Genomic DNA, 26,920 nt, shown 5'->3' on the forward strand with positions numbered 1-26,920 from the left:
AAGGAGTTGAAGAAACCAGTTTTGGAATACATCCGCATATGGATAGACATACAACACCAGAAGTTGAAAGAGTAGAATATAGTACTGACATTCCACTCAAAAGAAAGAGCAGATGATGAAGATGAAGCAAGCACAAGTGGGAGTGCACCTCAACTATCTCACTCAAGAGGTTCGAAGAGAAAGGAAGATCCTGGAGAAAAGGAGCCCTCAAGGAAGAAACATAAATCAAATTCAAGTCATCCTTCCTCCAGACATGAAGAATTGAATCGGAGAGAAAGACATGAAGAACAAAGGATAGAAAAAGAGTTGAGTCAAGGAGCTAATGAATCAGCGGAATCCACAGTTCACAATGATAAAGGAAAGGAGAAATTATCAAAGGAACGGGAAGATCTCACTCACCACACCCAAGAGATCGAAGGAAATGAAGAAGAGGACAACGATGAGACTACCTCACCACCTAGAGATGAGCAAATCCATAAAGAAACACAAATTCAAGAAGGAAGATTCTCTATCCCGAAATGGTTAAAGGAAAGACTAGCTCAAGAGGTAATAGTAGTTGATGAAGAACCAACATACGACATAGCGAGCCTTCTAAGCCAAACTCAAGAAATTACCGGGAAGAAGAAAGCTACGAAGATGTCCAAGGTGATTAGAGATGATTCAAGATCAAGGAAGTTGCAAATAGCTACTCCAAGGGTTGAGAAGTATGAAGGTGAGATCAAAACAAACAAGTATGATATGGAGACTATTGATTTGGGTCCACTCACCTCCGAGCAAGCTATAGGTGATGCAATTGATTCATTGAAAGCAGTTAATGACATGTTGAGAGCTGAAATAGAAAAGAATAGAAGATTAGAAAAGGAGATAAGTGCATAGAGGAATTATGTCTAGCAATTTTAGCAACCATTGAGACATCAAAGCCTAGCAACTACACCGCCACCCTTGCTTCCCACGGAGTCAGTTGATCATATAGAGAAGATGAGAAATTCGGCACAATTGATGGATACATGGATAGAAGATACATACACTAGAGTTAGCAAGTTCATGAAGGGTATAATGAAGAAACTAGACACAGTCATAAAGGTTCTTGGGAGAACTCATGTCCTCATAGAAGCCTTCAAAGCATTTGCTCATGCTAGAGATGTAATCATTCCAGTTATTCAAGTGATAAGAAAAACACCTAGGGAAGTCCTATCAAGAGAGAAGATAAGAAGGGAAGGATCTACACCCAGCTTTTTGAAATGGAGTAGCCTACTTCGCACAAAGAAGATCATTTTTGAGGAGATTGGAAACGGATGTAGTCAAGTTCAAGATGATATGCACCGAATTCATGATAAGATAGTGGAAGTAGCACAGATTGTTTTGGAGAAGAAGATTGATCCTGGAACGATTATAGAAGCTAGAGAGTTGGAGGAAAGAGTAAGAGTTATCTTCCACGGGACTGATGGAATGATCACTAAGGAACAATTGAATGATATGCTTGAGTTCGTGGTACTAGCCAACAAGACTCAAGAACATGAACCTAAATGGGAGAATGCCATCGTCAAAGCTTTCGATGAGGTCATGCATATGGAGGAGCGGCTGAAGTCTCTACCTGAGATCCCGATGACAGAGATAGAAGGTATAGTGACCAGATTCATTGAATATGCCAGAAAGGAATGTGAGAAAGGAAACAAGATTCTAGAAGACAATTTGTTATGATCCTACTTGGCAGCTCGTTTTCTCATTGGAGGATGCTTCCTCAAATTTTGTGTCGTCTCATGCTATTTTCTCATTGGATGTTTCCATGATGATGTTTATCTAGATAGGGTTTCATTTGTATCAAACCCTAATTAGGGTTTAGGTGGCAAAATCTTGGCCCTTGATCTCCATTCGATCTTGGCCCTTCATTGTATTTGGGAGTATTATATAAACTCCACTCATTTCATTTGTAATAGTTAATAGAGAAATAGGGATTTTGATCAAAAATTAATAAGCAAAAGAGAGATTAGATATTAGAGATAGAAGTCAAGAGTGATAAGAGAAGGCCTTGAAGAACTGTTGTTGTTTGGCTATTGGATTAATAAAACATTGAAGTTATGGTGTTTCTATTCAATCTTTGAAACCTATTGCATTAATCTTTATCTTCTCAAGTCAATCTTTGATTTTAGTTTAACTATTTAGATTGAATGATGGGATGTTGAACTTGATGTATTGTGAAGCTCGCAATCTATAACACTAGCCTCTTGCTGATTGTAAGTGTGCCTTGTGTGGTCAACTGGAACCATTGATACTGCTTAAGTTCAATTGTTGCTCAATCATTGATATGCATTATGTAATGTCCCCATTTTTGTTAGTCTTTTATGGAGTCTTAGCCTTTTGGCTAAGTTGAGAAATAAGGAGAAATTAATTAAATTAATTTCTTATAAAGTCATTAAATAAATTAAAAATTAAAAAGTGACTTTATATTTAATTAATTTAATTAAAGTGACTAAAGTATAAAGTTAAACTAATTAAAGTCACTTAATAAATAATAAAGTGTACCTACCTTCTTCTAGAAGGAATCTCATGATGGGTTATGAAAAGGATAAATACTAATAGAAAAGGGTGATGGATGATCAAACAGATTGGAGATTGTTTGGATATGATGAAATGACTGATGTGTGGCGTTGGTTGAATCTCTGAGGATGCAAACCTTCAGCAAATTGAGGAAGGGCTGGACGAAACCCTAGCTTCTTCTTGGGAGTGGGAGATACTCAGTTTTCCACATTGTGCATAACAGGTTATGGTGATTGGGAAGGACAGTCAATCCTTTCGCTTGAGCATAAGGAGATTTTCATATCAGATCTTGGTAGTGCTTCAGAATTGCAGTTTTTGAGAGATCGCCTTGTGTTGGAGAATGCATTCCTTGAGCCATATGAGACATCGATTTCACCAAGGCATCTAGGCGATGTCCATTGTTATTTTTTGGAGGCAAACCGAAGATATAAGGTGCTGCCATTATCACAGTTGCAGAACTTGGTTCCCGCAATTTTGTTCATGCCATCTCCCATGAGCATCGATTTTGACTTGTAATGATTCCTAAATTCATAGGAGGGAAATGCGATACCATTGGGACATTTTGCTAGGCATTTTGGTGTCCATTTACCATTATTTGGTGAATCTGATCTGAGGCAGCTCCGTGGCCTCTTTGACCTACGATTTTAACTATTAGTTGCATGTGATAGCTTGGAAACCCCCCTGGGAGTAAGGCGCTGTCATCTAGAGGGGGGTTCAATCAGTTTGGAGGAGTAATAAGACACTAGATTGCAGATTGCAGACCTTCATTGGCAGCACCAGGGACGGCACATAATTGGTTTAGATCTTGCACATTGGAGCCTCATCATTGAGGATTTTGCTTGCATCCTTCATCGTCTATCTTGGGCGAAAACATATCAGGTTCCAAGGCATCCATTTCTTTGTATTTTTCAATTGTTTGTATGATTCAAGTGAGATTCTCTTGTCCTCAGAAAATCTGAGAATTAGTAAACATTGTCAGTCAATGTGTTCTTGAAATTGTAATGATTTAATGAGCTATTATATGAATGAGGACAAGGCATATAGGGCTACATTTCCTATGACTGATTTCTGAAGTTTTGGTGCCATCTATTTGACTAAATGACAGTCCATAGTCAATTATGTTTATGAGCTTTAATTGCTGTATATATACTATATTGGCCATCACTCATCATTTTCAGACTATTACTGATTGATCTTCATTAAGTTCTTAGTAACCAATGTCTCTATAGCAAACTACACTGAGAACAGCAAGATAGACACTTGTAAGACAAGTGTTCGACGAAATTCTTAAGGGGGTTGAGTCTGAAAATTTATATCAGAATTATATCAGAATTGGGAAGACAGTTGCATATACAACTCTTATTAATTTTCAGTCAAAATGATCCATTGGAAATTGTTTAATGTTGAGATATCCATGTGTGTTAGCCAACATATCAATCTGAAAACTACTGAGACAGCAAACAGCATAACACACAAATCATATAAGCCGCATAACATGCAGATTTGACAGCAAATATTCCTTGTTTTAAGTCACCATTTGGACAGGGGATACTACAGTGGTATCAAAGCTATCATCTTGCCATCCTATTGGGGAAATCTTTGACAATTAGAACAGAGGGGAAGATGGCTTTCGACAAATCCACTATTGATTTGATAAGGAACTTGCAAGCTTTGATGAATGATCCGGAAACAAAACAGGGATTTCTAGGAATGTTTAAGAAATCTAAAAGAAAGGAAATTTCTCAACCTACAAGTGATCATGGGGAAGCATTCAAACAGGAGCATAGTATAAGAAGGAATGAAATGAGAAGACAAAGTCTATGCTTCTCTTGTAGAGGTCCGTGGGAGCTGAATCACAAATGTATGGATGAGAGGATGGTTAAAGAGAATGAAGTTCATGTGTCTTCAACTAATGGGGAAATGTCTGAAAATAACAATGTAATAGCAGCCACTTATATGATGTAGTGAGCACTTTGTGCAAGAAGCTCCATTTGACTCTATCATAAGCTTTGGCCATGTCCAATTTTATAAACATAGCCTTCTCCTTAGAGATGGCCATAGAATGCACAATTTCTACTGCTATTATAATCCCATCCAGAATTTGTCTTCCAGCCACAAAACCCCCTTGCTCTTCTGAGCCCAATTTATTTAACCATGGCTTCGGTCTTTCCGCAAGCAACTTCATGATTATTTTATGTCACATTACACAAAGCTATGGGTCTGAAAGAGTCAAGAGAATTTGCTCCCTTTTTTGGAATAAGCGCAAGAAAAGTAGCATTTAGAGCTTTGAGCATCTATTTATTACTAAAAGACTCTTGAATTACCTCAAAGAGAATAAAAGACTCCTGAATTACCTCAAAGAGATCCATCTTTATTATATTCCAAAATTCTTGATGAAATTCAATAGGGAATCCATCAAGCCCTGGAGCTTTACCCTTCATGCCAAAAACCACCGCTTCAACTTCATTTAATGTAATCGAACAAAAGAGATCAATATTCATCTCATTGGAAACTATGGAAGGAATACAACCCAGCACATGCCCTTCCTCCTCACTGGTAGGCATAGAATCCTCAATAAACAAACCCACAAAGAATCTAGTGGCTTCCTGCATAATCTCCCTATGGGAGGATAAAAGAACCCCCTCCAAGGAGATGAAAGAAGTAATTGAAGTCCCATGTCTTCTATCCTTAACAGTATTATGAAAAAACTTGGTGTTTCTGTCACCTTCTTGAAGCCAATCCACTCGAGCCTTTTGCTTCCAAAAAATCTCTTCCTGGAGCTCCCATTCCTCCAATTCTTTAACCGCTAAAGATTCCTCCCTATATAAAACATCCAAGAGACCTTGAGCCCTAATTTGACGAGTGATATAATCAACCTGAGATTGAGCATTCCTCTTAGCCAAGAACAAATTGCCAAAGCTCACCCTATTCCACCTTTTAAACTTATACTTAATATATTGCAATTGCTTATTGCAGTCCCATAGGCAAGCTCCCCTCATTCCACCAGACTGACATAAGATCCTGAAGCGATGGCTCGCGAATTCACATAAGTTGAAACTTAAACGAGGGATTCTTTGTCACTCTAAATTTAGTAGCAAAGAACATGATAGACCAATGATCAAATCCTCGCCAATCTAAAATCTCTGAGCAAGTATTCCAGCCATCCTCCACCCAAAAGCAAGATACCAAAAATTTGTCCAACCTCTCAGCTATAGCCTCCACTCCACATCTTCTATTATTCCAAGTAAATGCTCCATTGGTGGGTTTAACATCCACAACCCTCACGAATTCAATATTGTTCCTTAAAAGCCCTGCAGAAGGATCCAACCTGGGAAATAACATTAAAATCTCTTGCCAGAATCAAGGGGAGAAGAGGAGAAAGAGAGTGAACAAGTCTTATATGTGACCAAAGCAAAGACTTTCCCATAAAATCAATTGGGGCATAAATATTAGTAAAGAGAATAGTCTCACCAGATTCATAGCTTGTGGCCACCAAAGAGATAGAAGACTTGCTAGTAATCCACCAAAGTGGGACAATCTTACATGGATCCCACAAGAAAGCCATACCTCTAGAATTTCCTTGAGCCCCAATACACTGACAATGACATTGAGGCCAAATATTAGACACCTTACTGAACATATCATCAATAGATAACTTAGTTTCCTGAATAAAAACCAAATCAAGAGAATAAGAAACAATCAGCTCTCAAATAGCCTAGGGATGCTATTCAACCCCCTTACATTCCATGAAAGATCAATCATTTCTGGGATGGAGAAAAGTGAGAATCAATGGTCCTCACAGATCCAAATTCCACTGAAGTCTCGCCCACTAACTTCAGCTTTTCTTGATCCTTCTTCCTCCCCACCTTTTGGGCCTTCTTCGGAATACCTTTTTTGAGAGCTTTTTGATGAATTCCCAACCTAGGAGGGGTAACCTTACTTTTACCACTCGTAAGTTTTCTCCACAGTAGATTCAGTGCACACTAGACTTAAGCCTTCTTTTGTCCCATTGCCTTCATTTACCCAAACTTTACTTGAGTTACCCAAAGGTAAATCAGTGTCCATTTGCCCACCAAGAGTTTCCTCATGTGGACTAGCCTAAGAGTTATCACCCCCCTCCCCAACAATGTCCCCTACCTCCAAACCATCAAACTGATCAAAGTCATCTAGAGCATCAAATATGTTGAAAACCTCATCAGATTGTCTGTCATGAATGGTTTTCTTCTGACCTCTCCCCCTATTACGGGTTTTAACCAGGATGAAACCCTCCTTGTCCTCAAACACAGAAGCCTTCCCTTTATCCTGTTTAGTGGGTGCATTAGCTTGCTCATTTCTAGAAGCCCCTACAAATTTAGACTTAGGACACATACGCTGCAAATGCCCATATTCATGACAGATTCAACACCGAAATGGCAAAGTTTCGTAGTCAAGCTGTTGAATCCATGAATTTGGTCCCAATTGAATTTCCATTCAATTGGGTAAAGGCTTGCTCAAATCAATTTCAACACAAACACGAGAGAGAGTGATTACCTTTCTTTCCATCGTTTGTCGTGAAGGGCCTATTGGCTTACCAAGTTGTGCAACAACTAGATTGGAAATAACATTTCTCCAAAACTCCAAAGGAAACCACAAAAGCCTCACCCAAACTGGGAGCCTCGACGGAAGCTCTTTTGTAGGGTTGAAACCAACATGCCATGGCTTGATGAAAAGTCCAACCTCGTTATAAAAATAGGGTCCCCCTTCAAAAGCCCTATTTCTATCAAACATGCACGAAAAAACAACCAAAAAAAACTATTAGTGGCCAGCATCACTTCCATTTCTCCCTCCAGATTTCATGTACCTCAAGCCCATGACTCTAGAAAAGGCAAAAACACTTGAATCCCCATGAACTTACATATCAGGACATGATTAGATAAATAATCAATATCTTCCCCAACAAAATCTGAAGGAATTACAAGAACCAACCTGTTGTCACTCTTAGCCAGGCATCCATTTACCTTTGTTGGCCTAAAGCCCTCTCCTTGAGAAGAATGTTTACCCATGTCTGTACCACTCGTGCCAAAAAAGGGGTTCTCCTGCATGCACGAAGGACTGTTTCTTATCACAGCATCTCTAAACAACATGTTGCTATCATTAGAAAAGACACTTTGGGCAGCCATGCAAGGTCGTCACACACAAACAACAAACACACAAGACCCTCACAAAATTGAGGGTAAAACACTCAAACCTTAGAGAGAAAATCTCCACCCACCAGCACCAAAAGGTAGAATAATCGACCCCCATTCAGCAACACAACACCAAAACCCCAACAAGCACGTCACCCACACGGACAAACACCGAACATAGCAAAGGAAAAGGAGTCTCCAACCCCATGCACCCCCTGCACTTCACCACTCAAACACCCCACACAAACCCCCGAAAATAGACACACACAGGCGCAAAAGGAATAGCTAGGGGATGGATGCCTGTTGTGACCATTTCACACATCGCCCCATTAAAATGGGGACCCCCTCTTTTTGCTCGTGTTGCCTGTTCTTTTTCTCTGCTTTTTTAGGGTTTTGGTAGTTTGTCAGTTGTCTGGATTTAGGGTCAAGCCTTAGGGTTTCTGTTTTGTCGTTTTCAGGCCAAAGTCCAGTCAGTCTTGAGAGCTTTTTTGAGCTTCCTCTCGCAGGATGCAATTTTGAATAAAGTGAATTCGCCAAAGGCTAAGTGAGTTGGTCTATTTTCAATTGGAATTTTGAATGAATTTGTCTAAGTGTTGATGATGAGATTTTGATTTTTTGTCCAATTGAGTAATTTTGACCAATTTTTGAGAATTTTGATAATTGATCCCGGGCATTGGAAAGGACTTGTTTTTGCCTTGTGAAGTGATTAAAATCCCAAAATCTTGATATTTTGGCCTGTAGGAGCAAAATCGCTCCTGTCCCTCAGTGAAGGACCGGAGCTTGTTTTTCAAAATCTTACTGTCTCTGCAAGATCAAGACGAATTTCGAATTAGAAGTGATAAAGGGAGGCATGATCTTTCCGTTGAATATAATTTGAAGAATTTCATGAACACGGAAATGCTCCAGGAGTAAAAATCGCTCCTGTCCCTCAATGAAAGACCGAAGCTCAAAATCAAACATTGCCTTGTCCTTCCAGGATTTGAACAATTTGACGATTTGAGGAGAACCAAGGAGATATGTTTCATCAGTTGAATATAATTTGGAAGTGCCTTCGTGAAGGAAAATGGACCAAAAATGCAAAATCGCTCCTGTCCCTCAGTCAGGGACCAGGGCGAAATTCAGTGTAGCTCCCGTCCCTCTCCCAGGGACCAGAGCGAAATTCTTCATAGGGCAAAATTTAGGCAAAAGCAAGCAAGTTTTGAGTTTGAAGGCAAGAAAGGAGGGTGAAATGAACCCGTTGAATACAAATTGAAGATTACAAGACATCAATAGGAGACTCAAATTGGCCTAGGCGCTCCTGTCCCTCAATCAGGGACCAAAGCGATTTTTGCCTTAGGACCATTTCTCGCCAAGTTTGAACAAACTCCCGGCCAAAGATGAAGGGAAGGGGACACAATGAGTCCATTGAAGATAAATTTTGAAGTTAGCAAGTTGTGATGGAGCCTACAAGTACAAATTCGCTCCTGTCCCTCAGTCAGGGACCAGGGCGAGATGTTTGTTATTATGTCTTTCACTCAAGTTCAAACCACTCCAAGTCAAGGTGAAAGGTGGCAAGGACGTTTTGAAGCGTTTTGATGAAGAACGAAGTATCAAAGGTCGCCAATGTTGAGAGAATTGCACCAAATATCCAAGATCGCTCCTGTCCCTCAGTCAGGGACTAGAGCGAAATTTCTATGAAGACTTAAGTTTTGAATGATTATCAAGTTTCGAGTGTCCAAGAGGGATCAAAGGACCTCATTCTACATGGTGAAAGTGATTGCAAGTCGATACAAGCAAGGATGAGCCCAGAATACTCAAATTCGCTCCTGTCCCTCAGTCAGGGACCAAGGCGATATCCATTAGATTGGCTAGTTCTTTCAAAATCACGCCAAGTGAAGGGCGTACAAGGTTACACAAGTGTCAAAATGATCTTAAGAAGATGATATGTAAAGAAACCAAACGTTAAAGGGTGATCAAATTGAGCCAAGAAGCTAAATCGCTCCTGTCCTTCAGGCAAGGACCAGGGCGATTTTCACATAATCACTCATTATCCTTCAAAATCATGACAAAGCCAGGTTACACAAGGTCGAAGATATCGTTTGGAAGGCAATGAACAAGAAGCGAAGGTTGAAAGATAGCAAATGTTGGCTAGAGCATAAAGTTCGCTCCTGTCCCTCACCAAGGGACCAGGGCGATAATCCATTTAAGCATCAAAATGTCTTGTTAAAAACAAGTGAAACAAGCATGGAACGAAAGACTAACATTGTTTCTCCCTCATGATGAAGATTGAGGATCGAAGATGCAAAGGTCAAGGAGAAAACATAAAGTTCGCTCCTGTCCCTCACCAAGGGACCAGGGCGATAATGGTCATAAAAGGCACTCATCCACAAAACCAAGTTAATCAAGTTTGAAATTCTTAGCAAAAATGCCAGTTTCAACATGAAGATGGAGGTTTCGAACATCAAAGGCACAAGAATCAAGGTCAAAAGGATAATTCGCTCCTGTCCCTCTCCCAGGGACCAGAGCGATGGGGTTTGTATCTTTCCCTCCTCCAAATTTTGGCGCTAAAACAATTTTTAAATTTTATTAAATGTTAGAAAATCGATAAATCAATTAATAGCATTTAAAAAATTGCGCTTGGATATTTAATTAATTAATTTTGCCTATTTTTAAAATCGAATTAATTAATTGCAAAGGCATTAAATGAATTAATTATTATTTTAAATAAAAATGGGGCGCTTGATTTTAAAATTCTTTTATTTTTGCAAAGTCGGCCTTGATTTTTTATTAAAAAATTGTTTTAAATTACCTTATTTTGCAAAGTCGGCCTAAGGTAATACATAAGGTAAGCGCCTATAAAGGGAAGGTGATAATTTCATTTTCAAACCATCATTTCACCTTCATTTATATGCGATTTGGAGAAGACAAAGAGGTGTGCGATTTGTATTTACAAGGAGCGAATTTCATAAAGGAGAAGTGCGAATTTCATTAAAGGAAGGTGCAAACATCATCTTCAAAGGGGAGTGCGAGCTTAGTTTCAAGTGAGGCGAACTTGCCAAAGACTACGTCAAAGGCATTCCAAAGGTGGCGAAGTTGCTAGCTTGAGAGAGATCACGTTGAAGTCACCAAATATCGATTTTTGCCTAGGCGATTCTCTTTATTTTGCATTTTAGAGTTAGCTCTCAAGTGAGGTATGGCGATGTGATCCCTTGTTTTAAATTTTGAATTTTGATCGTCATTGCTTCAAATTTTGAATTTTGAAATTTTGAATTTCAATAGCTCAATCGTTATTTAGGAAATGATAACTCAAGGATTTATCATGAAGTTTCCTAAAATTAATCTAATCTATGTTATACATTGCAAAATCTAGTTCTTATTATGAAATGTTGTGTAGGTATGGCGACCCCGAAGGCGGGAGTATCCACCAGTCGTCCAGCTCTCATGAAGAAAGATCAAAAGACCGAAGAAGTGGAGACCAAGATCGTGTCTAAATGGAGCAACATTGGAGATACCAACTTGGGCAACTTCAGTACGAAGAAGTTTCCAGAGATCCCTTACATTGGCAAGCCATCACCTGTCGCCCGGAGAATAATTGAAAGTGGCATCATTATGGCGGTCGGCTTCCCTCCAGCAGTACAGTGCCATGAGTTGATGATCGAGTGTGCTCGTCATTATGATCCTCAATCCAGAATGATCGTGTCCAAGGAAGGAAACACTTTACCTTATCTTTCAGAGGAAGCTATAAGTGAGGCTTTCCATCTTCCAGAGCACAGAGATATGGTCTACAAGAGCATAGAAGGAGCCAGGTCCATGTACGAGGATGATCCAGATGCTTGCCTAAGCATCATCAACAAGAACTGGTTATTCAAGAGTCGTCCTCGCCTGAGCAAGATACTGAACACACCACACAGGATTGATTTCCAGGAGGAGTACAGAGATTTGATTACAATGCTCAACCGAGTCACAGGTGCACCTCAAGCTTTTTACTTTGAAAAATGGATGTTCTACTTCATCCAGGTGATAGTTCAGGGTAAAGGAACAATGCATTGGGCTAGAATGATTAGCCATTGCTTGGACGTACAGTTGAGGAGACTAAAAGCTACCAAGTCCTTCCACATGAGTTCATACGTCATCTATGCCTTGATCAGGAGCTTTGAGTACGCAGGACTACCTCACAGAGGAGTGATTGGAAGAGGACCCGGCGAGGTCAGAGTTTGTGATTCCTATGTTCACTTGCATCATCCGCCAGGAAGCAACTACAAGTTAGTTAATGATACCTTCACTATGAACATCACAAGGACGTTGCAAGGCAGGATTCACAACAGATTATCTCAGGATGCGCAGGAACTAGTAAAGAGGTACGGTGCTTGGTTTATCCAATTTCCGAAGTTTACTTATATCAGAGTTCATGGATGTCCTTCACCTCCATACATGTTGCCGAGATATCCGACAGACAGAATAGTGTTACTTGAGGTAACAAGACAGTTGGCAGCTTATGCGAAGGCGTTCAGACACAGGCATGGGAATGGAGTTCCGGTACCTATCATATTGGGCAATTCAGTTGAGGTATGTCCTAATGCTTTAGCCATGGATGACACAGAGAAGGAGTTAGCTTTGTATTCTTTTTCATTCTTTGCCTTAAGAGAAAGCTTTGATCCACATGGATATATAGAGGAGACAGTCGGTAGGAAATTTAAGCATGAGTTTCAGATAGAAGATGTTATGATGAATCTCTCAGACGATCTTGAAGTGAAAAGAAAGATGCATTCTAGATTGCCTTTGGATTTCATCAGGAAATGCAGGATTTACAGAGTGGCCGACCAAGCTCAGGACAGTGGCAGACATCTCCAATCATCCTATGATCGAGAAAGCAAATCAGTGAGGTTAGATTGGAATGAGCCCGAGGTTGTGGATCTAGATGCTTTGATGGCTCCAGTCTTGTCTTGTACTCGCAGATGGGTTGATGTGCAGCATCAGAAGTTGAGAGAGCAGGGCATAGCTATGACTTTCACCTTGGAGGAGAGACCAGCTGAAGGAGGAGCAAGTATAAGCGAGGGCAATCCTAATCCTAGAAATTCAAGTGAAGGCAACCTTCGAAGTGTAAGTGAAGGCAATCTCCATCCAAGAGGCTCGAAGAGGAAAGAGAGACCTGGAAAGAGAGAATCTTCCAAGAAGAAACAAGAGGCCAGCCGAGATTGTTCATCCGGTACATCTTCTCGACAAGAGAAAAGGACATCTAAGATAGAGGAGTCTATGGAGTCAATGGTACAGAATGATAAAGAAGGACAGGTACCTCAAGGGTCACCAAGTGGATCTCTCCAAGATTATGAGTTACATGAAGACAAGAACAATGACGAGGTAACATCTCCTCCTAGAGAAGAAGAAGCATTGCATATGGAGATACAGGTTAAAGAGACAAGATCGGCTATCCCAGATTGGTTGAAGGAAAGATTAACGAAGGTGATTGTGATCGAGGACGAAGACAATGTGATTGATTTAGAGAGCCTTGTTGGACATTCCCAGGAAGTGACAGAGAAGAGAAAGGCTACCAAGATGTCCAAGATGATTAGAGATGAGACTGGATCCAGAAAATTACAGATAGCTACACCGGCGGTGGACAAGTATGAAGGTGAGATCCTAGCAGAGGAATATGATATAGAGACATTTGAGCTAGGTCCATCCACAGCCGAGAAGACACTAGATGATGCCACCAATTCGTTTGAGGCGTTGAAAGATAAGCTTAGAGAAGAAATGGAGAAGAGTAGAAAGCTTGAGAGAGAGGTCGGTGCATGGAGAACATATTTCAGCCATCTCAATCAGCCTTTAGGACGTCAGGATCCAGCAAGATCAGCCATACAAGCACTTCCCCTTCAATCAATTGGTGAGGCAAAGAGATTCAGGAGTATGGTCCAGCGTATGAGTACTTGGATGGATAAATCTCATACAGTTGCCGTAGAATTTGCAACAAGGATGATGCACACCATTCACCGAGCTATCCAGGTTCTTGAGATCATCCACAACTTGATGATAACTATAGCCGCTTTTTCTCATACCAAAGATGTTATCATCCCTGTCTTGCGAGTAATCAGACAAACATCAAGGAAGGTCTTAGCACAGGAAAAGATCATGGATGGAGGACCTCACAGTTTACTTCAATGGTCAAGCTTACTCCAGATGAAGGAAGTTCTCTTCGAGGACATCAGTACTAGATGCAGTCATGTTGAGGAGGTGATCAACCCGATCCAGGACAGAGTATTTGAGGTACTTCGTACCATTCTTGGCAGGAGGATCGAAGTTGAAACAGATGTGGATTTGCAGGAATTAGAAGATAGAATCAAGGTAATATTACAGATGAGCAACAGGACCAGATGTTTGCTACCATGCTCCTGATTGAAAAGACTAAGGAACTTGAACCTACATGGGACGCAGCTCTTCTAGATGCATTTGATCAGGTCATCCACTTGGAAGAAAGAATGAAGAATCTTCCCGAGATTCCAATTGCTGAAATCGAAGGAATCGTATCAAGATTCATTGCATATGCTAAAAAGGAGCATTGGAAAGGGAATAAGATTCTAGATGAAAGGTTGTTATAGATGACATGGCATCTTAATTGTCATTGGTCTATGTCTCCTAGGTTTTTGTGCCAAATTTAATATTTGGCTATGCATTTAATATTGTTCAGTAAAAAGGAGGCTATTTGTAACAAACCCTAATTAGGGTTTAGGTGTCATGATCTTGACCATTGATCTTCTTTTTGATCTGGACCGTTCATTGTAATTGAGGATGTTATTTATACCCTCATTTCATTTCATTTTGTAATAGCTAGAGAATCAGAGAGTTAGAAATTATTAGAGAGATTAGAGTTTAGAAGCAATTTACTTTTGTAGCAAGATTGAGCTTTGAGAAAGGAATTCAAACAATTGTTGTACATGATGGCTTTGAGATCAATAAAATATTGAAGTTATGGTGTTTTGTTGCAATTCTCTTGGCTATCTTCATGGTTGTTCATTTTTCTTGAATCATTCTCAATCAAAGTAGTGTGTTAATTCGAAGGACAAAGTGTTGGACTTGATCTTTGGTAGGATTCGCTTTCCAAACCACTAGCTTCTTGCTGATTGTAAGAACGCCTTGCGTGGTCGACTGGAGATATTTGAATCACTTAAACCTTCAATCGTTATTGTATCTTGGATATGTACCTTCGTGGTAGTGTTCTTGATCTTTGATGTATTGAAAAATCATTTGTTACCTTAGAAGATCGCATCAATTTCAATTAAGTTGTTAATTTATGGCAAAATTGAAGTTGGTAGAATCTCACCAAGTCTTGTCCACATCAAGTCATTCTTAGGGTTAGACTAGATTAGACCTCTTGCAAACCCTATCCTTTTGATATTTTTTGAAAAGCTTGTTTAGTTTAGCAAAAAACTTCGGCAACGTAAGGCCCCTTGATGACACAGCAATCACAACGACCACTGGTGCTTATCCACACGTAGAGACCCTACTAAAAAGAACATTGGAGTCATCCTAACTGATCCTTCTTGCGAAATCTTCAGCATTTAGCGACTTTATTCAAGAGAGGATAAGATGCCTTTGGGTATTTTATTCTGTGTATGATTGTGTACAAAATACATGTCAACAATGCCCTAGCCAAAAACATCATTGTAGACCAAAGCCATCCAATTTATTAGTGGTAGTTAATGAAAGTAGAATCAGTATGATAATGTGGAAGCGCCCACATGGTATTAGGATGAGATGTTAGGTGCAACATTAGAAGTTGGTAAGAATTGTCTAGAATGCCTTAGAAAATGTTTGAATATTGCAAATATGATAAGGACATTTATTCTTTTATTAAAGTCACTAAGAGATAGAAGCATTAATTAATAGGAAAAGAAACCATTCCCCACATAGATCATAAATGCAAGCATACAAATGATTGGCTCGTTGTACATCAACAAGATATGTGATTTACCATCATGTTATTTTTGAACAAATGATAGTTTTCTGTTCATGTCCTCAAGCACATATGCTTACAAAAAAATGTGGATTCCTAAAATGGAGAATTTTCCTAGATAAAATATTATTGAATAACATATCAATGGACCTTATGTTCCAATTAATGCTAACTAATAATTGACATAATACTAGTAAGAAGTCAAATTGAAATAGTTATTAGATAGGCAAAGTATTCAACAAAAATAAAACAAGATGTTATCAAAAACTTCTTTTCATGATTAACACAATATATATCACTACAAAAGTAATGCTACTAATTAATAGTAGGTGCAAACACAAGTGTACAAAAACTCTTTGCAACATGAATCCAATAGAAGCCTAATTATAAATAATTTATTTAAAGTATTTGAAATCCATTACATGATTACATAATTGAAAGCCATCATTATTCATGATATCACAATCCTCAAGTTTCTTTTCTTACACTTTAATTCACCAAATTCACATCTACAAGATGCCCATCAACCCAACACATTGTTACCTGATGGTGATCCTCTTACAGCCAATTTATGCATGAACCTCATTGTTGCTACACAAACTATCAATGCCAAACTATAGTACTAACCCTATCCTAATATCACATGCTAACCCTTTGTCTTCCAATTTAGTACATATATGATATTTTAAAGAATGTGATCTCCTCACCCAGAATGGTTTCAAAGATGAAAACCCATTATCAAACAAAAGGCAATTCATCTTCAAATACAATTGATTCAAAATCCAAGGTAACCATCTAAATTTTTTAGGTAGGAACAATTAGCATCAAGATGTGTTTCCTTGGTTTGTGGGTTACTACATTTTTCAACACGTCAACAAGTATGTGTGGGAAAAACGGGGAACAACAAATGTGCAAAATCCAAAGTGAATGTTTGAGCTGAAGATTAGACAACGCCTTCAAAAGTGTATGCACACAAATAAGAAACCAGTTGTTCAGGTTGAAAACCTTGCATGCACCCTTAGAAAACAATGCGCTGTTAATGTTTTAGCAGCAGGAGATTTCATTATGCTTGCGATGGTTTCTTCCTACACTTCAAAGAGAAGCTGATGTGTAACGGCTTCCTTGATAACTGTCACCGACCTGCATCCTTGCTGGCAGCATTTTCTTTCTATTCCATCCGATGATAGGGTCGGTTGAATCATCACCTTTGTGATTCTTTTGGTTACCGTTTATGTAGTGGCATGTATAGTAAATGCCGACAAGAATATTTCGTGCGAGAAGTATGGGCGTTTCGTATTCCTTCGCACTGGTCATTTTCGAGCATTGCCTTGTCTCCTTAAGTGTGTTGCGAATTGTTTTCGGGCGGGGGGTGAAGTTCAGATGTGAGAGACTATTTTATATATGCATCGGTGATCTTTTAGAGGATGAGTTTTTCGACAGTATGTTCTGTAGCATCGCTGTCTCTGTCTTCAGCGTATATTTCTTCTCTGTCTTCAGCGTATGATTATTACATGTTACAGAAAGCTTATGTGCTGGTCATATTGTAGAAGCCTTCAGTTTCAGATGTTATCGGGTTCATCTTCTAATTGTTAAGTGTTAACAATTGTGTTTAGATCATTCAGTTTGAGAGCATTGTACTCAAGTTTGTACCTTCAATAAAGTTTGATTTTTGGTGTGGCTGGGTTTTTCACCCTCAGGTGGAGGGTTTTCCCAGGATAAAATTCTGCGTATCTTGTTCTTGTAAGATTTTCTAAGTTTTAGATTGCTGTCTTACCTTTCTTATTCTAACATTAACATGCACAAGGATAGTAATCAACCTAGAAGCTTTTCTATGAACCAAACTACACATGTGGCAACAAAACCTACACACAAAGGCCAAACAAACAAATAGGGAAAATAAAGCCACTCATGCAACTAGAAGCTGTGTGTCAAACATATTTTTACGTGATGCAAGATTACGTAACCCTTGAGACGCTTTTGCACCAATAATGCACATTCTAGCTAGTGACAAAGAGGGTGCGGGTTACCCATGAAAACATAGCAATATCCTCTTGTATTGGTATCAAAAATCTATTTGTTTTATATGGAAAAGCATCATCAACATTCCTCTTTCAATCCAAGAAATCATCTTCATATCTAGTAATGTATTCATGTACTTTTGAAATTCTTCCTCTATACCAAATTACACCCTATGTTGAGGAAAGCATATCATTTTTTAACACCATTCACATTAATTGGTAGCATGACCTTTTGGTGTTTGTTTATCACCTATATAGTTGTTGAATGCTGCTTGTCTAATGTATTTTGTATTATAATTATGTATGGCACTCAATGAAGAATTGTAATGGTTCCTTCCATTGAACCGCTCCACCACAATCTATATGTCAATGAATCAATTATGGTGTTCTTATGAAATTTAATGGAGTGCATCATATTTCTTGTGGGAAATCATTTGATGTCATGGCCTAATTTGCATATTTACAATACCATCCTCAGAATCTAAGTTTGGATTATCCATGTACAAATGCATTTTCTTAACAATTTCATTACACTTTTCTATAATACATTCTAGTGAGAATAGGTTATCTCTCAATAAGTTACTTCCTTTGAATGCTTGAAAACTCCCTAGAAAATAAATACTATCTCCTTATAAAGTGATCTAAAAGGCAATGGGAGTTTGATTATCTCATTGTTTCATAGTGGTGCTCCAAACAAAGTTCTTCCTTCATCAATAGCTTTCCTTGTCATCTCATGAAAATGCAATCAAAACCGCATACCCACCTTTGTCATATTAAATGCCACACAACTCATACAGTCTCAGCCCTGTTCAGTACACTTTATCTGCTCTATCAAAAGAAAAGAATATAATGGACACTATTAACTAACATGAGTAAAGCAAGGAAATAGATGAAGTAGACAATGAAGGATGTCCACCAGGATAATAATGATAGTCCATAAAGTAAGAGATGAAACAAGTATGATGGAATAGACAAATAAAAGAAGTTTATAAAAAACAATACGAAGTAATTATGCAAACCAAAAAGATATGCTGAAACAAGCAATGAAAATGTAGAAAAAGAAAAAGCTAAAGGCAAATCAATACTAATGATTACATAAAAAAAGTCTAATGCTGAAGGAATCCAAATACAATATGAAGAATGACATAAAATGATAAAACCAAAGAGGGACGAAATCAATAGGAGATTCACAAGTCATTGAAATGTCGACATATAAGAAGGGTTAGTCATGCTAAGATAAAAAAGAAGGATTGTTTCAAATTTTCGTTGAATTCCAAAACAGAAAAGGTATCAATTAGAAATGATTTTACTAGTCAAATAACAAGGCAAAATAACCACAAAACTTTAACCCATTGACAAGTAACCAATAGAAAAGTTATTTTTGTACCCTGTATTTGACTTTTAACTGATTGAAATCAATAAGTAATTGCAAAGAATGCAAAGGTATGGCATAGAAGAGGAGTGTTTCAGAACGTTTTGGCTCTAACATAACTTATAATGGAACCAAAGTTCTTTACTACAAGAGACAGATGAGAAAGATCCATCCAAGCATAGAGGGATGTTATTGTCAAAGATGTTCAAGGATGAAGTCCAAGTATTATTGTTAAAGTGGTTTGGTCAATGATCATATTTTATCCTCATATTGCTTAAGGTTTATCTCCCACTATTATGACAACATAATATTAATTAAGAGTGTATAAAAACATAATCACCAACAAACTCCAATTTAGGAATGACATCACTATCTCTATCTGCATACCCACATGTTTTTAACTATATTTCTACATAGCATGGTCATACCCTTAGTATATTTCTATCTTACCTTGATTTTTGAATTTCCATCCCCAAACCCATACAGATACAGCATACCCCCATTTCTCTTGGTGACTAAGAATATTTAGTATGGTAGGATACTATGTAATCCAGAAAACATGTCACATACAGGCTAGGACAATTCCATGAAAACAATTCAACATATAAAAAACAGCTTACCATCTATATTTTGAATCTCCTGCAAACAGCTTATTGCTGTTTTCAGTAGGCCTTCAGTGTGTGAAAGAAGTGCATTCTGCAATGCTACCTGCAATCCATAAGAAGGGCCAATCACAGCATCCACCATCAAGGCCATTCATAATGATGTCTAATTCAAACCATTATAAATAATTTGGCAATAAAAACTCCATAAATCAACCTTGTTAGGAAGAACAATTCTTCCTGTATGCGTACCTCGGCAGTTTCAAGAAAAAGATGTAACCGCTTCAGAATGCTTCTAATAGAAGGTATGGTAACTTCATTGAAGGAAACACAAGCTTTTACAAAATCAGTGACTTGCCTTTGATGATATTCTTTTACCATTTTTGATGTTCTGGAAGCTAAATAATTGCTTGAATGTGACAAGGCTTCCTATCAATCAATGACATCTAACATTGCCTTAGGAAATACATAGGTAATCAAATAAATAAATCATTCAAAGAATAATAAATCATTAATATCAATCCCACTCCCAATGTCTACAAGCATCTTGATCCCTGTGTATGCATAATGACATAAAGTTTACCCAAAAACCAGCATTACATATGGAAATCAAATGAGAATTAATATAAATGACATGAAATCAAGAGTAGGCATTTTGAATCAACTTGAAGTTATGAAAATTAGAAAAATGCAAACAACTCTTGAAAATGCAAAAACATTAGTGTGCAAAATCTTTGGGGTAAGTATAATAGTAAGGTCATCACCAAAGTTTTACTAGAGATCGTAGTTAGCTACCATTTCGTTTTTCACTTACACACATCCTGTTAAGAATTAAGCTCTACGATTTATGTCATGAACCAATTCCTTTAAATTCACTGTTATATCCATGAAATAGAGGAAGAACTGACCTTTAGTTTGACGAATGTCAAACTGTACCATCTCTTTCAGAACTCATAATGATGGACAGGAATCCCTAGGAGGGAATTTCCATCAATAAGTCCATTCATCATTCTATGGCCAGTCATACTTAGGATTGTGCCTATATTTCTCTAATTAAAAATTGACATATAGTGTTACAATAGGATGCCTATAGCAGAAAATCAGCAAAAGAAAGAAAATACCTATGGAAGATGATTGAAGACAAAGACAATAGCAAAGTTGTTGTCCTCGAGCATGATGATGAGAGTGAAAAGCATGATTAAATTATACATGTTGAATTTTGATTCCAAATCACTTTACTTCTACAATATGTGCATTTCTAGAAAGAGAAATTTAAATGATTGTGTGATCAAATAACAGTTGTTTGAAGGAATTTACACATGCATTGGATATCAATTTTCCATATTCTTGGTTATCCAAGGAGTGCCTTTTCTTTGCAACTATAGGTAGAGGATTCATATCCCTCTAGGTATTCCCCTTTCTATGTCTGTTATGGCTGCCCCCAGACCCCATAAGGAGCACTGCCCCTTGACCCCATTGGGGACGTTGCCCCTTAACCCCCATCAAACTATAAGTCTAACCAAGTATTTAGACCAATGATGAATCATGATCACAAAATCTGCAAAATACATATCCCCCCTATTGCAAATATCTACACCTTCACAGTCAAAGCCACAATCAAGGATTATCTTGTTTCATACAGTGGACAGCTTGTTTGCTATACAAGGACTGCTAGAGACAAAGTCGGCATGTTATATTCATTATACCATTAAATATGAGTTAAGTCATAGTTCGCAAGAAATGCCATTTTCATAATACAAAAATGTATTTACAAAGGTGACTCAGAAAAATCCCAATTAAAATCAAATTGGAACATAACCAATTATCATTTTACTTAACCATTCCTCTTTGTTAATGAGTTTGACGACAAAACATGCAGTCTTGAAGGCTTTAGATTTTTAGAAAAATATAACTCATGCTCATATGCATATATAAAGATCATAATTCCTATTCAATTACCCGTGCTCACAAAGGTTCTATAATGCCTATGATGAATTCTTTATCAATGTTATCATATAAATATTTAAAATTTCCTTTTTTTTAATAGCCATCAACTAAAAATGGCCAAAAAGTACCCCCGTACCGAAAACACGTCTTGTCGTCCCCATCCCAAAAACATAGGGGAGCATAGGTCCAAACAGCTGTAATCATGTCTCGTTTCTCTTTAGTAGGCTACTATCTCTTCTCCTTTAAGGTAGTCACCAAAATTCATTTCAGAAATTTCAGATACTCCCTTCAAACAATAGGAGTCAATCAACTCTCCAATCATTTCTTCGATAGTGTCTTTCAAACCATCTTGTCAACAAACAATATCGTTTATCCTATAGGAGAGCTTTCAACCAACTTCTCTCTGCTCTTTACTTGCAGTGACCAGTAGATTTAATTTATTTGTTGAAACCTATGTTACCCGGGGACGCGTCCCCGGTATTTTTTTCAGCCGTCCCCGTCCCGGGGACGTCTCGAGGATAGGGGACTCCTAGGGGACGTCCCCATAAATTCTGCATATAGACAATGAATTTTGACAATGAATTCTATAAGCAATTTGACTTTGACTCTCAATTTAACACAAATTTGCCATAAGAACTCTACTAGTTCTTATATGTTAAGGTTCTATAATGGATATGTGCATGTTTTATCCATGTTTTCATACGAATATTTAAAATTTCCCTATATATTTTAATTTTCCCTACTTTTATATAGCCGTCCCCTAGCCGTCCCCAAAATTGGCAAAAAAAATCACCGTCCCGGAAACGCGTACCCCCGTCCCATGCCGTCCCATGCCATCCCCATCCCGGAAACTTGGGGTAACATAGGTTGAAACCCCTAATTTTGTCTCCAGCTTTGACTTATGCTTCAGCCTAGGCTTTCAGTTCAGCTTGCACCACTACTTTAACTACATATGTGGCATGATGGACTTAATTAAGCGGCTGGCTCTTGCAGCCATTGTCTTCATTCTTGTTGTTCCACCAGTGCCATAAATCATCTGATTTTTTGGTCCACTCTCTGGCTACATTGCCTCCTACCAGTTTGTGTTTAATGGCATTAATTTCTTAAAATATGATATTGATATTGAGATCACTCCTCTTCATCTTCACAACATCTTTCATTAAACTATAGTAAAATTTGTCATGGTATTTTGTGGTCCAGTTTGACATGACAATCTTTCAAAATAATATGGTTTCTTGCAAGAAGCTTTCATAAATTGTCCAAATCAATCTCCTTCTAAGGTTACAACCAAGTTAACCCATATAGAATCTGCATGAATTCTCTCAAACCTTTCTCTTGCATGCTCCCATATTGACAGATCCCACCAAAGCCTAAACTCTTTGGAGAGTTCGTCTTCTCCTTGTTTCTTAGTGTTAACCAGCTCTTGGATTGGTTCACCAAATCTTTTCTCTCACAATTCCATCATGTATCATTATTAATGGCTATTGTCGACCACCTTCTACAAGACTTCAACCTATAACCCAATATTTCAAAGTCAATGATGCCAAGAAATGTTTATTGTAAATATGCTACTTTACCAAGAATACAACTAGCATAACAAAATTGCAATTACATACAATGACTAGTGAACTAATAACATAGAGAACAACTTTATTGCCTATGTTGTCTACAATACAATGCATTTGCTTGGTACATGGAGACTTCATTACTTCGGCACCTCTAACTTGACATTGGAATTGCTATTTGCAAGACCAAAGGTAGTGAATTAAGAAATAATTGGTGGCCTAACTGTACATAGCTAAAACCTAAATGCACTGTCTAAATTGTCAATTAATCAACAAGCCAACAGCTACAAATCGTGTGATTTATCACTATGAAAATAATATTATACAACACAATAAATCTACAATAAACCAAGTCAGCTACACAACATGCAATTTCTCAATATGAAAACAATATTATGAAACACACTTAATCAACAACAAACCAAGTTAACTACAAAACGTGCAGTTTATTAATATGAAAATAGCATTGTAAAACACAATTAATTGTAACCCACCTTAATTTTTTTTTGGCACTATAAAGATAAATATGCAGTGTCTTCAAAACTTTTTAATCACCCAGATCCCAAAGTGGGCAAGGTGAGACAAACAGTGGTTCCAGCCACACATCTATTCTAAATGAATTCAAATACAAATGATATGGCAGCAAGCTGACTAGAATATGCAAGCACCACAGCCAACCTAATCAACACCTCTTTGGCAAACTACATAAAATGACACACAGGCAGCAAAGCCAACCTTATCAACACCTCCTTTGGTGGACTGCGTGCATGCAATGCAAGCGACTGGCAGAATGTATAGGCTAGATGCAAACCAAATTGATCAATAATGCCAGATTGTTCAATGCCAAACCGGTCTGAATGATATGCTATAACGATTGGCGGTAAACCATCCAACCTTTAATATAAAATACATACAAATAAAGCCTCTGATGGTACTACCATCTGCGGTTTACAAGATTAACTTGAAATGCACTACAAATTAACAATTCATGATATGAACTGCTGTTATTAAACTAATATAAAGTTCTGTTTAGAAAATTAGACTGCTGTGATAAACAGAATAAGGCCAATTAACATTGATAAACAATATAATCAAGTACCCAACTAAAGAATACCTTATAAGGAGGATGTAAAGGACAAATGCGATGCAATAACCACCCCTAAAAAAAATTATTTTCTTTTCGAAATTTTGCCAATTAAGTTGACAACTTGACATTGCAAACAACAATCTTCTTTTGATAAGAAAATCTGATTGGAATATTTTCAATGATCATTCAATGTTTCTTTTACAGAATTCTTGATGATTTTGACATTCACACAAGCGTTACAACATGAACTGATAATACAACTGAACCCACTATCAAAACATCAAAATATCTAATAAATGCAACATGAGATAGCTGATTAGACTTGCTCCAATAGTGACAAAAGGTGGCCAGTCATAAATTTCAGCTGATAAATTTTTAGTGATAACATAACTACTGCTCATGACATCTGTAAGAACCCCTGCTAAATCTGAACTATTTTCTCAATTTTTAGATGTTTGACAATTCTTCAAAAACTTGGCAAACAACCCACTGTACTCTGATTTTCTGATTACTGTTTGTATATTGGCGTATTTATTCATTGCCAAATCAAATAGGAATACATAGAAAATGATAGACAATGATTCTATAAAACTTTGACAAGATAATTTCAAAGAATTGATATCACATTAGGCATAAATCAGTTCTGAGTACACTTATTATCAGGTCTGATACAAATGTTATCAGACTGAATCATAATATAAAAAGTGCATTACATAGCCAATACAAAGTCTGATTCAATTCCTTAACATACCCAATTTGTTTGCTTTCTTGTGTGGACTCCAAATGATGCCAAATGCAACTTATTGTGGTTGGAAATGGATCTGCAGCACTGCTGATGACGTCTGAAGCAATTTTGATCAAAACTGAAGGTGATGGCAGCCTCTACATGCCCTTAATGCATGCAAATGTTCCCCTCCAATGTAACTGCCTAGGGCAAAGATGGTAGCAATGAAACCCTATGCTGATATAAAGCCAATATGACGCCAAATGAGCCACAAAACCTTTGCAACAGGAATCTGATATGAACTTGATGAAATCTGATCACAAACTGCAAATTATCTTGTGATGTCCCCTTCTAGTTGACATCAGTCAGCTGTGCAGATTGGCCTATCATAGACCCTCGTAGGCTAATGAGGTTGGATAGAGGGTCCCTTGAGGGATGCAGCTTCTTCAGTGGTCAGAGCTATATAGGATTGGTGTTCGTTTGAGGTCTACAGGACTTGGTATGCAGTACTTACTATTTATAGTAAGTTAGTGATGTTAGAGATGGACCCCTGCTATTTTTAGTAAGGGGGTATGCTCATATGCAGTTCCCTCATGTCAGCTCCTAGTTCAGACAGCGTGCAAAAATGTTGAATAATAAAGGAGATATTAATGTTTATTTGGCTAAAATAAACATTATTGGTTATGAGCTTATATTATAAAGTTATAATATAATTTTATATTATAACTTAAGTGACTAACGTTGAGGGTCAATTCTTCATCAGAAAGGGGGCCATTTGAGCAATTAATTATAAAGGCCAAACTTAATGAATTATTAAAAGATTTCCGAAGTTTGAAATGAAATAAAATTTTAAATATTATTTAAAATGCTTTTTGGGGAAATCGTACTTCTTGAGGGGATATAAGTCTTTGCTGGAGAAATCGAACTTCATTATGTTTTGGTGTTTTTACTTGTCATTTCTCTGGAGCATTGGAGTTCGTGCAAAACCAAGGGTTTAAGCAGTCTTTTGAGCTTATTGGCATTGGAGAGTGTTGCTTCTTCTCTGCAGCAGCAGCCAAAGGGTGTGAAATATTCACCTGATATTGCTTGACACATTGGCTTCACAAAGAAGTCAACACTGAGCTGATTTGGGTATATTATTGCAGTATTCTTATCAGATTTGTGGGCAGATTGTTGAAGGGTTTATGCACAGTGATTGGAGAGTGGTTGGCATTGAATTCAAGGCTGTACGGCATGTGTTTGTAACCCCAGTAGCAGCCGTACCTCATCTTCTAAGAAAGGTTACGATTTTGGTAGAGGAGCCCTCCATAAATTCCAATAAAATCACAAAAGGGGGTGCAGGGTATAGGAAGAGGACTTGGCATCATCATTAGAGATCATAGCTGTTGTTTGTTGAAGTTACCTACAGCCATTGTCCTTGCTTTTTTTTAACCAGCACTTATAATTAAGTCATTTCTTCAGTAAATGGTATGTTTGTTTAATGTAATGAATTCCTATTTTGAATTAATTGAGAAGAATGAATAATATTAGTTATCTTTTCCATTGAATTTATAAATTTCAAATTCCAGAGGTTTTATGTTCAAATGCATTTGTTTTTTGTGTAAAACCCTCTCAAAACAAAAGAATTACAAAACAACAAAAGCCAAAAAAAATCAAATATTGACCGTTTCAGCAGTTAGAACCTGTTGGGTTCTTACATATCTCAAACCCTACCCATCCCAAATGAAGAAAAATTCATATTAATTTCTAGACAGCACCAAAAATTCTGAAACCACTTGCAATCATTTCCAATAAGCCTTAGATGAGGTCGCCCAAGCTGGAAATTTCATATAAAGTTCATGTGACCTTCAACCTGCAATATGATTCCATTATTGTGTCCAAACCCTAGCTGGAACTTCCACAAATCTGCTCAAAAATCTGCAAATCAGCTCAATGATGAACCCTGAGTGAGTTCACCTCACAGGTAGAATTGGGT

At 37.7% G+C, this 26,920-nt stretch overlaps 1 protein-coding gene across 5 annotated transcripts in view; it reads right to left on the reverse strand.

The window, feature by feature from the left end:
* The window catches only part of LOC131077967 (uncharacterized), a 296,542-nt gene that overhangs the window by 79,610 nt on the left and 190,012 nt on the right, over positions 1-26,920 (reverse strand). For all 5 annotated transcript variants that reach the window (XM_058015592.2, XM_058015579.2, XM_058015586.2 and 2 more), the window contains 2 exons: positions 19,875-20,051; positions 19,641-19,728 (listed from right to left, as the gene is read on the reverse strand). In XM_058015592.2, the coding sequence (XP_057871575.1) occupies positions 19,641-19,728; positions 19,875-20,051 (265 nt within the window). The remainder of the gene's footprint in view (positions 1-19,640; positions 19,729-19,874; positions 20,052-26,920) is intronic.

This window comes from Cryptomeria japonica, chromosome 6, assembly GCF_030272615.1.
Source record: "Cryptomeria japonica chromosome 6, Sugi_1.0, whole genome shotgun sequence".
Lineage (NCBI taxonomy): Eukaryota > Viridiplantae > Streptophyta > Pinopsida > Cupressales > Cupressaceae > Cryptomeria > Cryptomeria japonica.